The sequence below is a fragment of the Microtus oregoni genome, unplaced genomic scaffold (genome assembly GCF_018167655.1).
Source record: "Microtus oregoni isolate MIOR12 unplaced genomic scaffold, Mior012 000112F_005, whole genome shotgun sequence".
NCBI lineage: Eukaryota > Metazoa > Chordata > Mammalia > Rodentia > Cricetidae > Microtus > Microtus oregoni.
This window is the reverse complement of record NW_024544735.1, coordinates 9,300-23,205: the sequence shown is the minus strand read 5'-3', so window position 1 is coordinate 23,205 and position 13,906 is coordinate 9,300. Positions and strand designations below refer to the sequence as shown.

Here is a 13,906-nt window from a genome sequence, read left to right as displayed (position 1 = left end):
AGCCTTTAAGAGGCTCATATATGGAGAGCAAACAGGAAAGAACTTAAACAAACAGACAATGTGATAGGTTAGTGGCTCAGGGTTTCTACTGCTATGATAAAACACCAATACCAGGCCTGGCACAGTGGTCCATGAACTTAATCCCAGCACTTGGGAGGCAGAAATGTGTGGATCTCTGTGAGTTTGAGGCCAGATTGGTCTACAAAGCGAGTTCCAGGACAGTAAGGGCTGTTACACAGAGAGCGCCTGTCTCAAAAAACTCAAAACCAGGGAAAACAAAGTAACAAACATCCTCACAAAAAAACAAAAATCCACCATAATCAAAAGTATCTTAGGGAGAAAAGGGTTTATTTCATCTTACAATTTGCATAATCCAAGGAAGTCAGGACAGAAACGCAAGGTGGGAAATGATGCAGAGGCCGTGGAAGAGTCTACTGCCTTGCTCCTATGGCTTGTTCAAACTGCTTTCTTATAGTACCCAGGACTAGACTGGGAGTGGCACCCCCCCACACACACACACATGGTGGGCTGGAACCTCTCATATCAGTCATCAATCAAGAAAATGCATCACGGGCTTGTCTATTTATGGGCATTTTCTCAATTGAGTCATTTCCAAAATAACCCTAGCTTGTGTTGAATTGACATAATATTAGACAGCAAAGTCCATAAATATTAGGGGGACACTTTTCCTTTATAAATACTAAAATGTTATAGCTAAGATAAATAAAATCAGCCAAAAGAAATTTTTAAAAAACATGACAAGTGCTCATATTTGTTAGATAACAAGTCTGCAACCTGATATGCTAATCAGCAGTGAACACCTAGTGTCATTGTCTTAAGTTATGACATTACAGAGACTCCTTTCTCTGAAGGTGTACAGGAAAATCTAATTTCAACCGTCTGCAGCTTACATACAGTAAGACTATGGAATGGAAGGTCAGTCCTTCCTTCCCACTTACAAGCAGTACCACCTTAGTATGTTTGGAACAGAAAGTGAAGTGATACTGTACCTCAGATATTTTAGAAAACATTACTTGTACTGCCATGTGCAACATAGAAGCCTATGAGAATGATTTTCAAAACTAGTCACCAGACTATCTATTCAAATATACCTTTCCATACTCAAATGTTTATAGAGCCATCTATTCAATCATTCTGGATCTTAAATTGACAATTAATGAATTTACTGAACATGGACTTATAGCTTAGAGTTATAGGCTTATAGCTTTAGAGTTATAGCTTATTCCTACTAAGAATGAAATCACTCAGCTTCAGAGTTCAGTTAATTCATGAGCTCTGACACTAAAAGGTTAAATACCACTATGAGTATTATTTTGAGAAAGGATCTCACTATGTTTTTTCAGGTTGGCCTTGGACTCCTGAACTGAACTGATTCGTCTGTCCCAATTTCCCGAGTAGCTGGGCCTAAGGTGTATATCACTATGCCCACAACCAATATGAATGTTGAAAGGAATAGGCTTAGTGGTAAAACCATTTATTGTTTTTTCAGAGGATCCAAGTTCCCAGCTATGCTGGATGGTTCACAACAACCTGTAAATCCAGTTCCAGGAGATCCAACATCCTCTTCTAGCCTCTGGGGGTACCCACACACATACACATAAATAAAAATAAATCTTTAAAAAAAACCATGAGCCGGGCAGTGGTGGTGCATGCCTTTAACCCCAGCACTCGGGAGGCAGAGGCAGGCAGATCTCTGTGAGTTTGAGGCCAGCCTGGCCTACAAGAGCTAGTTCCAGGACAGGCTCCAAAGCTGCAGAGAAACCCTGTCTCGAAAAACCAATCCCCCCCCCAAAAAAAAAAAAAAACAAAAACCAAGCTGAATAGCCTGGAAGCAACATCTGAAAAGATTTCCACACATGCTCTGTGGAATGACACCGTCCTGCACATGAGAGGGGAGACTCTTGGTTTTAGCTCATTCCACTACTTCTCAGGGCACTTACCTGAATACAAGCCCCTGTCTTCAACTTGCACAGGCTGCAAACTAAGGCCCACCGGCTAGGTGGAATATGGGAGATTTTTGTGATGGGTTCCATTCTCTCAGGACAAGCGATGCTGACCTACAAATAAAGTATCATAAGGCAGAAGCACCAAGGCATCTCAGAAGTACTTTTCACAAACTATAAATGATGTTATATGAAGCTGAGAACATTAAAACAATGAGGTAAGCCGTATCTTCCAAGGTTAGTATGAAACTAAGAATAAACAAAACAGATCTCTTTTCATTGCTCAGTCCTTCAGTTACTTCTAGCAATGTAAACAATTCATATATGTGATGTGAGTGCACGAGGGTAGACTAGGTAGTCATGGTTACCTTAAAGAATCAAGATATATCCATCTTTACTTAGGAACCAAAGAAAGCTACTAAGGAAAGGAAAGAAAGTTTAGAAATTCTAGTATCTGTTTTATGTTAGAGATGGTACCACATGCCTTGCTATTTCATTTAATCAACTAAATATAAAGACAGGCGGTGACAGATCTTTATATTTGGTTCACAAAGCAGGATAATATTGTTGGAAAGTAGCAGCAAATTTATGTAATGAAGAGACTGCAGCATGTAATTAGAAAGAATGAGGATGATATCACTTCTAAACCCCAATCTTTAAAACTATGTAACTATTATTAGCTTACCCTACTCTCTCAGCCAAAGTAGCTTCAAAGTGAAATTAAGTCTTTGGGGATGCTGAAAGGAAAGGTATACTTTAAAAAAGATGAAAAAATTCTTTTCCATCTGGAAACAAAGGGTCAATCTAATTACTGCTAAAAATGTGTTCTTGTTTCTCTTTTATAACTTTATACATGCCTTTTAAAAGAAACTGTTTTCTAAATATTTATTCTATTTGTATGCATATTTTGCCTGCATGCATATATATGTGCACCACACGTATGCCTGGTGCCATGGATCCCCTGCAACTGGAGTTACAGATAGTTGTGAGCTGCCATATGCGTGCTGGGACTTGAACCTGGGTCTTCTACAGCCACAGCTAGTGCTCCTAATCACTGAGCCATTTTTCCAGACCCAAGAAATAAATATTTAAAATTATTATTTTTTGTTTTATTTTCTGTGTATGAGTGTTTAGCCTATATGCATGTCTGTACACCATATGCATGGACTGTCTACAAAGGTCTGAAAAAAAAGTATTGAATTCTCTGGGAATGGAGTTACAAATGGTTTTAAGCCACTATATGGGTGCTGGGATTTTGGTCTGGAAAAGTAGCCAATGCTCTTAATCCCTGGACCATCTCTCCAGCACCAGAAAGAAACAGGTTTTAAACAGTGAATAACTATCAAACTAAGATGATTCATCTAGTACAAGTTATATCCAGATCAGGAAAGAGAGATCTTTAATAATTCAAAATCTAGAAATCAAGAATTAGAAGCCCTAAGAGAAGTTTTTTGAAAGTTTTTTTTTTCTTTCAAAACAGGGTTTCTCTGTGTAACAATTCTGGTTGTCCTGGCACTCACTCTGTAGACCAGGCTGGCCTTGAACTCACAGAGATCCACCTGCCTCTGCCTCCCAAGTACTGGGATTAAAGGTGTAAGCCACCACTGCCTGGCTAAAAGTTTTAGTATTTTTATTTTTGAGATAGCATCTATGTAACTCAGGGTGGTCCTTAACTCATGACCTTCTTATTTCAGCCTTCTGAGTGTTAGGATTATAGATGATTTGTTTTACTTTTATGTGTGTGGTACTAGGGATCAAGTCCAGGCCATTGCACATGCTAAGCAAGTGCTCTACCTCTGAGCTATATTCCCTAGCTCTTGTTTTTTTCTCTGAGACAAGGTCTCACTATAGCTTAGGCTACTCTTGAGTTTACTATGCAGCCCAGGCTTTGAACTTTTGACTATCCTGCCTTTCCAACCAAAGATGTAGGTTTACAGGCATATGTACCAGGGCTGGCTTCAACCTTTTTAAATTTAATTTTTTGGTAATGGAGAGCTGCTTTGTTCATATTAGGCAAATACTCTACCACTAGCTACACCCTAGCCCAAATCTGTGGGTTTTGTTTGTAGGTTTACAGGGTCTAAGTATGTAGGTTGGCTTTTAGCTCACTAGACAGTTCCAAGCTGGTTTCTAGATCTTAATCTCCCAAGTATAGGGATTACAGGAATGTACTACTATGCTTAGTTTAGAAGCCATGTTTTAATTAAGTTAATGAACAATAGCAGGATGAATAAACAGTATATCCATAAAATGGCAAACTACTAAGCAATGTAAATTGGTGAACTACTGATACATATTACAACATGGAGTGCTAGCCAGACATAAAATAATACTTACTGTATGAATTCCTTTTACATGAAGCTCAAAAATATATAAAACTTATCTATAGCTGATCAAAATCAAAATGGTTATTATTCCCAGGAAATAAGGAAAGGAGGGGATATAAGGGAGCCTTCCAGGATGCTATTAGTATAGTTCTGTGGTATTTCATGTTTTAGACTAATTTGTGGCTACAGGTGTTTTTTTTTTTTTTGAGACAGGGTTTCTCTGTAGCTTTGGTTCCTGTCCTGGAACTCACTCTGTAGACCAGGCTGGCCTCAAACTCACAGAGATCCACCTGCCTCTGCCTCCTGAGTGCTGGGATTAAAGGCGTGCACCACCACCGCCTGGCTGTGGCTACAGGTATTTTAAAGTAAGGTAAAGTTTACTTTTAAAATGTTTCTCACACTTTGTCTTTTTTTTTAAAAAAGTAGTGTGTTTATTTTAAATATAGTAAATAGTTTTAAAATATTTGTTTATAAAAATATTACTATATGTGTATATGTGTAGAGGTACTTCTGGAGACCAGAGGTCATCAATTCCCTGGGAAGCAGAATTAAAGGCAGTCAGTTGTGAGCTGCCTGACATGGTATTGGAACTGAACTCAGATCCTCTATAAGAGCACTGTGAGCTCCTAAGAGCTATGCCATCTCCATCTCCCACACTCTGGTCTTTTATGCCTCTTCTCTCAAACAAATTTATCAAACACCACTGAAAGTACCATTCACAAATACATAAGTTTGGGCTAAAATGCACACTTGTGTCCAAGAAGACCTGAGGTGGCACAGAAATCTCAGAAATATAGGTGAGCAGGAAGCATTTCCATGACAAGTATCTGTCTGTCTAAACATCATGGGAAGTAGGACACCCTGGAGTAAATGGTCCCAGATTCAGATGGTTTCTTACTTCTGGTATCCACAGGGCACAACTGACATGGGCCCATTTAGTCCCTGTCCTGGTGGTCTTCATAGCTCCACCTTTCTTAGGACACAAAACACACTGTGGATAAATGCCCAGGACACAGGAACGACACAGCCAGCTGCCTTCTGGAATCTTAAGGATGCCATAGCAAGCCTGTAGGCATGAGGAAGAGAGGGAAGAATGGTCAGTGTATCTGTATTAGCACTAACAACAATTTTGACATAGTTAAGAAAATATTCTCTGTTTTGGGGATAAAGACAAATCTAGCTGAAGAAGTTCTTATCTAGGATTTAGCAATTTTTAAACACTAAAAACGAATGTAGCAGCATTTGAACTAAGATTAGCATGCCTATCTAGATAGAAAAAGACAAGGTGGAGATTCATCCCAAAGTTAGCGAATTATTAACAGAGAGTTGGGTTACAGACATTTTTATTTTTAAAAAAATGGATTCTTTTTCCTGTTTTCCAAATTGTCTCCAATGTTTATATATTGTAACAGGTCATCAAATCAGTACTGGAGTAACTTCAACATGTCATGTACTATTGTGATCAAGAAAAAAGGTGATAGAAAATAGTGAACTATATGAATACAAATCAGCTAATGTTTATAAAGAGTCTAATACGACCTGGTACATGAAAAACATTCAGCAAATTGTAGAAATTATTTGTTTAGGTTGAACCAGGAGACTTGTGAATTGAATCACAATAATCCATAATGAGCTCTGAGAGCTTTTTTAATTCTTTATGTAATGATATTAGAAAATAATAAACTCAGGGAGGTGGAAGATACTTGAAATTATTCTAGATCCCCCATCTTCAATTCTGTCCAGTTCCCCTCTTAATTGCTCTAATGTATTTCTGAAAAAAAAATGCTTCCAAAATATTTTGCCCACTTTGACTACTTGCCATGAACATATTCTCTTCTGACTGAAAAGACCTCTGTGGTTTGACATACATTTTGACATTCAGCATGAGTGCCACTTGTTGGAAGTTGTTTTTTAATTTTTATCTCTTCCATGCCATTTCCACATGCATTTATAATCTATAAAATCAGCTGGTGGAGAGGTGGTGGTGGCACATGCCTTTACTCCCAGCTCTCAGGAGGCAGAGACAGGCAGATTTCTGTGAATCTGTGGCCAGCCTGGTCTACAGAGTGAGTTCCAGGACAGCCTTCAAAGCTACAGAGAAACCCTGTCTTGAAAAACAAAAACCAAAAAACCGAAACAAAAATCACCTGGCACTCTGGTAAACTGGTAGTTTCTTTTTAATCATTATACTGTGGTTTTCTTGGGGGAAGGGGCAGAAAGTATAAAGTTCTTCATCACTGTGTCACCATAATGCAGCATGGTCCTGGCTCATAGATGGTGCTTAGTGCATTTACAGTATTTGTTACATAAACTAATAATACGAATAAAATATACAATATGTTCAGAAGATTAAAAATTTAGTTAGGTAGAAGTCAAGAATTGAATTGAACTACATCTTGGAAGATATGTACACTTTGATAACCTAAGGTAGGAGACAAGACTGTGTATGGGTATCCTTGTGTGTGTGTGATTGAGTAAGTGTGTGTGCTTGTATGTGTGTAGGAAGACAAGACTGTGTATGGGTATCCTCTTGTGTGTGTGTGTCATAGGTTAAGCTGAATGTCTTCCTCAATTGCCCTCCATATTGTTTCTTGAACCAGGGTCTCTTAAGAATTTGATTCAGCTAGATTGGCTGGGCAGCAAGTACCAGGGATCCTAACGCTGCCTCTCCATGTGTGCCCCTGTAACTTAGTTCTTTATGTGTGTTTTGGAAACTCAGGTTCTCATGCTTTGGCATCAAGTACTTCACCAACTGAACCAACCACCTGTAGCTCTCTCTCAGAAGATATTTTTAAATTCAGACATGGCTGTAAAATGAAGACAGGATAGTGTTAGCAATATTCATCACTGTACCTCAAGTGACTTTGTTTTACCACAGAACAGAGCATAGGATATGGGTAAGAGTTGAAACAAGTGCTGATATCATTAAAGCTAACATTATTAATATGACAGTGTGACAGAACAAGTGTCAACTAACTTGTGTAAAGTCATTTAACCTTTCCTTACATTGTTTGTAATACTAAGATGAGAAAAATCTCCAATGTAGATGATGCAAGAAGCATAGGGACTTCCTGAGTGAATCAAATGAGAAAAATCTCAATGGTCTAGACATGAAATGACACAATAAAGGCCTAGGTTTAGCCTCTTGGGGGAATATTAGTAGGTAAAGCAGCTTAGGGACCACAAGCAATGTTTCTAGAAGTACTGAAGAACAGCAAAGCCTAATTTTGATTTTCACCTTTAAATATAAGACATTGTTCAGATATGAGTGTTAGAAATAATAATCACTGAGCTTCAAAAATGCTGACCATTGGAACAATGAGATATCAGATTAAGGACACTTGGACTAAGCCTGATGATTTTAGTTTAAACTTCTGAACTCCAATACTAGAAGAACCAAATCCCAAAAGTTGTCTTTTGACTTTAACACTAATATGTTGACCTTGTATGAGGGGGCAGTCTCCATTTCCACTAACCTGATGCACACAGACGTTACACTTATCACAGAATACCATATCATTCCCTTCTTCACTGTCTGGAGACCGGCACACGTCACAGATCACATCTTCATCATATTCTATTCCTAGCCCTTCTTCTGTCTCAATAGCATGGTTCATATTTTGATGGCAGTGGCGTTCTAGAACTTCTATTGTTTTTTCCATAAGCGTCTCATCAATTGGCCCATAACCTGCACAAAAATAAAACCAATAACTCTTCTGTCAGCTGTCATTCCCAAATCATCAACTGCAGGGGTAGGCAGGATGCTAAGGGACAAAGCCATCTTTTTTTTTTTCCTGATCTAAAGCAACCAGATTTCAAGGATTTTTTTTACTAGAGAAATTCTAACATTGAGTAAAATAAAATTAGTGTTTAATACATTAATGAAGAAATACATCACAGCACATTTTCTTAAAAATTTACAGATGCTTACATTTTTTTTTTTTACTAAATCCTAGTCAGGGGGCTAGTGAGATGACTCAGTGGGTAAAGACACTTGCTGCTAAGTCTGATGACTTGATTTTAATTCCTGGAAACCTCATGGTGGCAACAAAGAATCAATTCTCAAAAATTCTCCTCAACACACATATACATAAATAAATATAAAATTAAAAAATAAATCCTAGCCGGGCGGTGGTGGCCCACGCCTGTAATCCCAGCACTCGGGAGGCGGAGACAGGCGGATCTCTGTGAGTTCGAGACCAGCCTGGTATACAAAGGGAGTTCCAGGACAGGCTCCAAAGCTACAGAGAAACCCTGTCTCGAAAAAAATAAAAATAAATCCTAGTCAATCTCCTGCTAAAACCTTAATTAATTTTCTCTTATTCCTACTAATAAGACTTGAACCAAAGGTGTAACTTTGAACACTTTAATTCGTAGCATTTAAATCTTTTACTTGTTTGAGCACAAATAATGTATTAGTAACTTAGCTTCACTAAAAATACTTAGTGGTCATAACAAGAAGTTTTCATTTGATAATGTATTAACCCATAAAAGAAAATCCTAGGTAATATGTATATATGGATATGTATATGAAATACTGTTTTTCAAAACTGATTTAAAAAAATCAAATACCATTTTTCAATAACAAGCAATAATAGAAACCTCTCAACATTCACAAAGATTTAAATGTAATTCTGAAATTACCCCTTTTCTTTCTGATTTGTTTTTCTTTTTATACTTTTATTTTTCTCCTCACCCTCCATATTTAACCCAACTGAAAGATTCATAGGGCTGATATTGGTAAAAACTAAGTATTTTTCTTCTTAAGAGGACCAATGATTTTTGGAACATTATTTAGTTACTTTTAGAAACTAAGGAATAATTTTCAAAATGATTCAAGATAAATTTATCCAACAATATTTTTAATGTAAGACATCTAAAGAATTTTAAAATATGTATGAATTACCTTTTAAAATTTTATCTACTTACAAAGCAAAGATTTTCTCTGGCTTATTTTCAGCCTAGACATACCATATACATATACATATACTTACATACACATATGTATATATCAAATACACATATAGATATGCAGGAACAAAGCATATAGTGTCTAGTCTGGATATATACTCAAAGAATTCTATATCCCATCACACAGATATTTGCATATCCATGTTTTTTACTGTTGCTCTATTGACAATAGCAAGAAAATGGAATCAGCCCAAACAAATGCTCAACTGATAAATGAATAATGCAAATATAGTATAATTTTATCAATTCATAAAGAAAAAATGAAGTTCACAAGAAAGCGGAAATAACTGGAAAATATATTGTGTGTGGTAACATGGTCTCAGAAAGATAAGCACCATGTTTTCACTCCTATGTGGAACCTATAGTCTAATTTTTAATATATTTATATTTGTGTAGGAATGATTATGTAGAGTTCAGGAAAATAGAAAGGGACCTATGACAGGAGAAAAAAAGAGGCCACAATTAACAAAGATGGGTGGGAAAGGTAATAGATTTGAAAACACAAGGGGGAATACCAAATATAAGGGTTTAAGCAGGGATGGGAAGTGGGGAGATGAGGGACTGAAGACTGGATAAACTAAATTTTAGTATGTATGAAAATTTAATAAACTTGCTACTTTATAAGCTAATTTTAAAAAGCAGAGTTATAGAGTCTAGTTATAAAAACTTGGATTCAAATTCCAACTTTATCTCATATTAGCTATGCAAACTTTGTTATCTTACTGTTCTTATCTATAAAATGATAATACTAAATTCATTAACTTGTGAGGATGGGATGTTTGCTCATTGGTTAGTATTGTACCCAGTATATAACCAGCATACACATTTTAAATTCTTTAACTTGAGCAAAAATGCTTAATTTAATATTTTTAAAAGTTTATTTTAAGCTCTAAAATGTGTGACTATAACATCATTCTTCCTAAGGAAAAATCCAACACAAGGCAATCCTCCTCAACAACTCTGGATCACTTGTTCTTCTAGAGGACTTAGGCTCAAGTACCAGTACCTACATGGTGAATTGCAACCATCTGTAACTCCAGTTTTGACGGAGGAAGGTCATTGGTTAATTATAATAAAGAAACTGCTTGGCCCTCATAGGTTAGAACATAGGTGGGTGGAGTAAACAGAACAGAGTGCTGGGAGGAAGAGGAAGTGAGGTAAGACGCCTCAGACAGACACCATGCAGCTCATCGCCAGGGCAGATGCGATGAAGCAAGCCGCCAGGTCAGACATGCTGAATCTTTCCTGGTAAGACTGGTGCTACACAGATTACTAAAAATGGGTTAGGCAAAATGTGAGAATTAGCCCGTAAGAGGCTAGAGCTAGTGGGCCAAGCAGTGTTTAAATGAATACAGTTTGTGTGTTGTTATTTCGGGTAAAGCTAGCCGGTGGCGGGAGCTGGGTGGCGGAATGCAACCCACAGCTCCCTCAACACAGTTTCAAGGGATTTGATGCCGACTTCTGGCCTTTACAGATACCAGGCATGTATGTAGTGCATGTACACACATATAGGCAAAACTCTCATATAAATAAAATAAATACATCTAAAATATTTAAAAACTAAAGTTCAATCAAAAACCTATTTTTTATTTTGTTGAGATTATAATATATTCACATCATTTCTCTCTCCAAACCTTTTCATATACCTTTCTCATTTTCCTTTAAACACATGGCTTCTTTATTGCTCCATGAATATATGTCTATAAATATAGGTTCCTAAATATAACCTGGTCAATCTGTATAATGCTACATGTATGTATGTTTTCAGAGTTAAGCATTTGGTACTGGATAACTAGTCACTGTGATCTCTGTTTCTCTTGCTCTCAAACATTCATTGATTGCCCGTAGTTCTTTGTGTAGGGTTGAGTACTGCACAAGAACACTAAGAATGCAATAGTGGTATTCACACCTTGCTGGTTAACCAATAGCTCTCTAATTGAACTTAAAACCCACTTAACTTACTTTCATTGGTCAAATAAAAAAAAACAACCCACTTAACAGAGGGAAACCGTACTGGAAACCTAGCTAATTACTCAATGCAAGCAAAGTCATGGATATTGAAGGAGAACCTAAAAATCACTACTTTATTAAAATCACTACTTTATTAAGCCCATATAATCCCTAACTACATTCTAAACATTTGTCCTTATATCCACAGATAAGTGTAGTCTTCACCCCTCATCAAGGAAACTTGTCTTTGAAACAAATATAGACCACCACAGAAAACCACAACCAATCAAAATGTAGAGTTGTAGAGCCAAGTCTCATTTGATATATCTACAAAACATGTCTGCTCAAGCTAAGGGAACATTTCAGATGAGGGAGCAGTATGATTGTAAAAGCAAGAAGACCAGACCAGGGAGTTTGCTGTGAGATTGTGTCTCCTAGTGATGTCAGAAGCTACACACACAAAATCTCACCAACATGAATACCTATACATGATCTGAACAAGGATGACACAAATAGACATGCTAAAGTAGACAGGGGAAAAAGCCCATGAAGCCTCACCCCTATACACACAAAACATCTCTTCTAAGATTAAATGAAATGTATTGTCCTGGATAGGATGGGATCCTAGACAAGAAAAAGATTAGTAGAGAAAAAATAAAAAGCCCAAAATTCTGGAACATTAGTTAATGGTGATGGTTTCTTCATCCTGACAAATGCATCATGGCAAAGAAATATGTTAATATTAGGACACAGAATATACTTTAGGTATACATTTGTATTTTCTGCACTGAATGTCCATTTTTTCTGCAAATCAAACTTTTCCATTATAAAAAAATGTAATCCTCATCCAAAGAGAATTAGTTGTAAAACATTGAACTTATAGGGCAGTTTCTTATCAAAAGAAGCACTGTGATGGTTGTGTTATCATGAATTCCATTTGCATGCAAAACCACACACTGTGGTACTTGATTATGTCTTTGTCCTTCTTTTATTCCATTCTCTATGATTTACACTCTAAATTGGCCACACCCTTATTCCTCCTAGAGAACAAATAAAGAAGAAACAAAACATACTAAGATTATAAAACAAAAATTAAGAAGTAGTTGTTGGCAGAATAGCTTCCATCGCCATGCCAAAGAGGATTTAATATAATTTTAACTTTTTCCACATGTATTCATATACTAGCTTTAACATAGAGAACAAACTGAAGGTAGCTAAGAACTACTTTGGAGATATTTTTCCATAGGCCTACCATTCTGGGCAACAAAATTATAAGCCTTATATTAAAGGGCAATGGTCATAGTAACCTGTCACTTGTAGTAGGATAGTGGGTACTGTTAAATACTGATAAACCTTTTTTTCTAACACCTGAGAGACACACCTCTATGGACTTGTCCATTATTAAGAGTGATTTTCAGGACTGATCCACAAACAGGTCTCAGTATCCTTTCTAACTAGAAGTTCAATCAACCATCACTACACTAACATTTAGCATTATGAAGCAACTTCATGAAACTTATGTGCTATCTGTATCTATGCTATTATACTGAATAAATGAAGGATCACTTAAATTTTATTACTCTATCTTAATACTGATTAAAATTAATACTGATAAAATACTGCTATACTTTATACATTTGAATAAATAGCTCATTTCTTCAAAAATAAAAATAAGTGAAAGGGTAGGTAAGAAAGGAAAGCAGATGAAAAAAGTTTTACAGAGTTCTACCAATTTAAAAAAAAATCACTGGTGAAAGTCAAAGCACAATTTACTTTTAAGAAAACAGCTTACCCATTTCTCCAAGGTCTTCATTGAGTTCTTGAAGCCAGAAGGTGTCCATGTCATCTAGGTCATATCGGCATGTAGATGCTGCCAGCTCTAGGGTATTGATATAGCCAGGCTCTGCAGACTCTGGGCTAGAGCAACGGATATATTTCCGCGGCCGGACAAAGAGAACTTCCTTTACCCTTTCAGATATAATCCTAGAAAAGCAATAGAAAGACATCGGCAACTATCAACAAATGACAGATTTCAGGTACTGACAGGATAAGCCAAATGACTCTGGCTACACAAGGGCACATGTCTTGCTATTCCTTCTGGGAGATATGGCAGATCCCTTTCTAGAATCAAATGATTCTGAAAATTCAGTTTCATCATCTGCTGTGAACTTATTGACTGATAATGATATGCTTCATTCACCTACACAGATCTGGGACCCTACTACTATTTATTCTAATAAAATGTTGATGTATTGTGTGTTCTTGACCTAATGGTCACCAAGTATATTTAAAAGGGAAAAATCTGGGATTGAGTGTTAGCTGCACAAAGGTATCATGTTTAAACATACACCTCAGCAAAACCCGTGATTTTTTTCTTCCATGGACAGACTAGGTTTTAGACTTACACAAACCTGTTTCTTTTTCCTGTCATTCATTTGTAAAGTGGTTCTGAAAAATTACTTAATTTAGATAAGGTTCAGTTTTCTTTATGAAAAAGTAGGGAAAAGAATAATAAATTATTAAATAACACCAAACTTGTAAGATTATTATGCTTACATGAAATAAAAGTATTTGTTATGGCATATAATAAAAACATGTTTCAGTAACACTAGTGTTATAATTCTTACTACTTTCATTATGCAAATGAGTTAAAGTCAAGAGATCATAGAGTTGCATAAACTCAAGATATGAGAG

General features: G+C 36.5%; 1 protein-coding gene across 1 annotated transcript; it reads right to left on the bottom strand.

The window, feature by feature from the left end:
• Nucleotides 1-2,049: 2,049 nt before the first annotated feature.
• LOC121443709 (protein Jade-3-like) lies at nucleotides 2,050-13,195 on the bottom strand (the record flags this gene model as incomplete). Its single annotated transcript, XM_041645515.1, has 5 exons — nucleotides 2,050-2,078; nucleotides 2,650-2,701; nucleotides 5,190-5,357; nucleotides 7,768-7,979; nucleotides 13,005-13,195. Coding segments are annotated over 4 exons (622 nt in total), but the record flags the coding sequence as incomplete, so codon positions are not given.
• Between the last annotated feature and the right edge of the window lie 711 nt (nucleotides 13,196-13,906).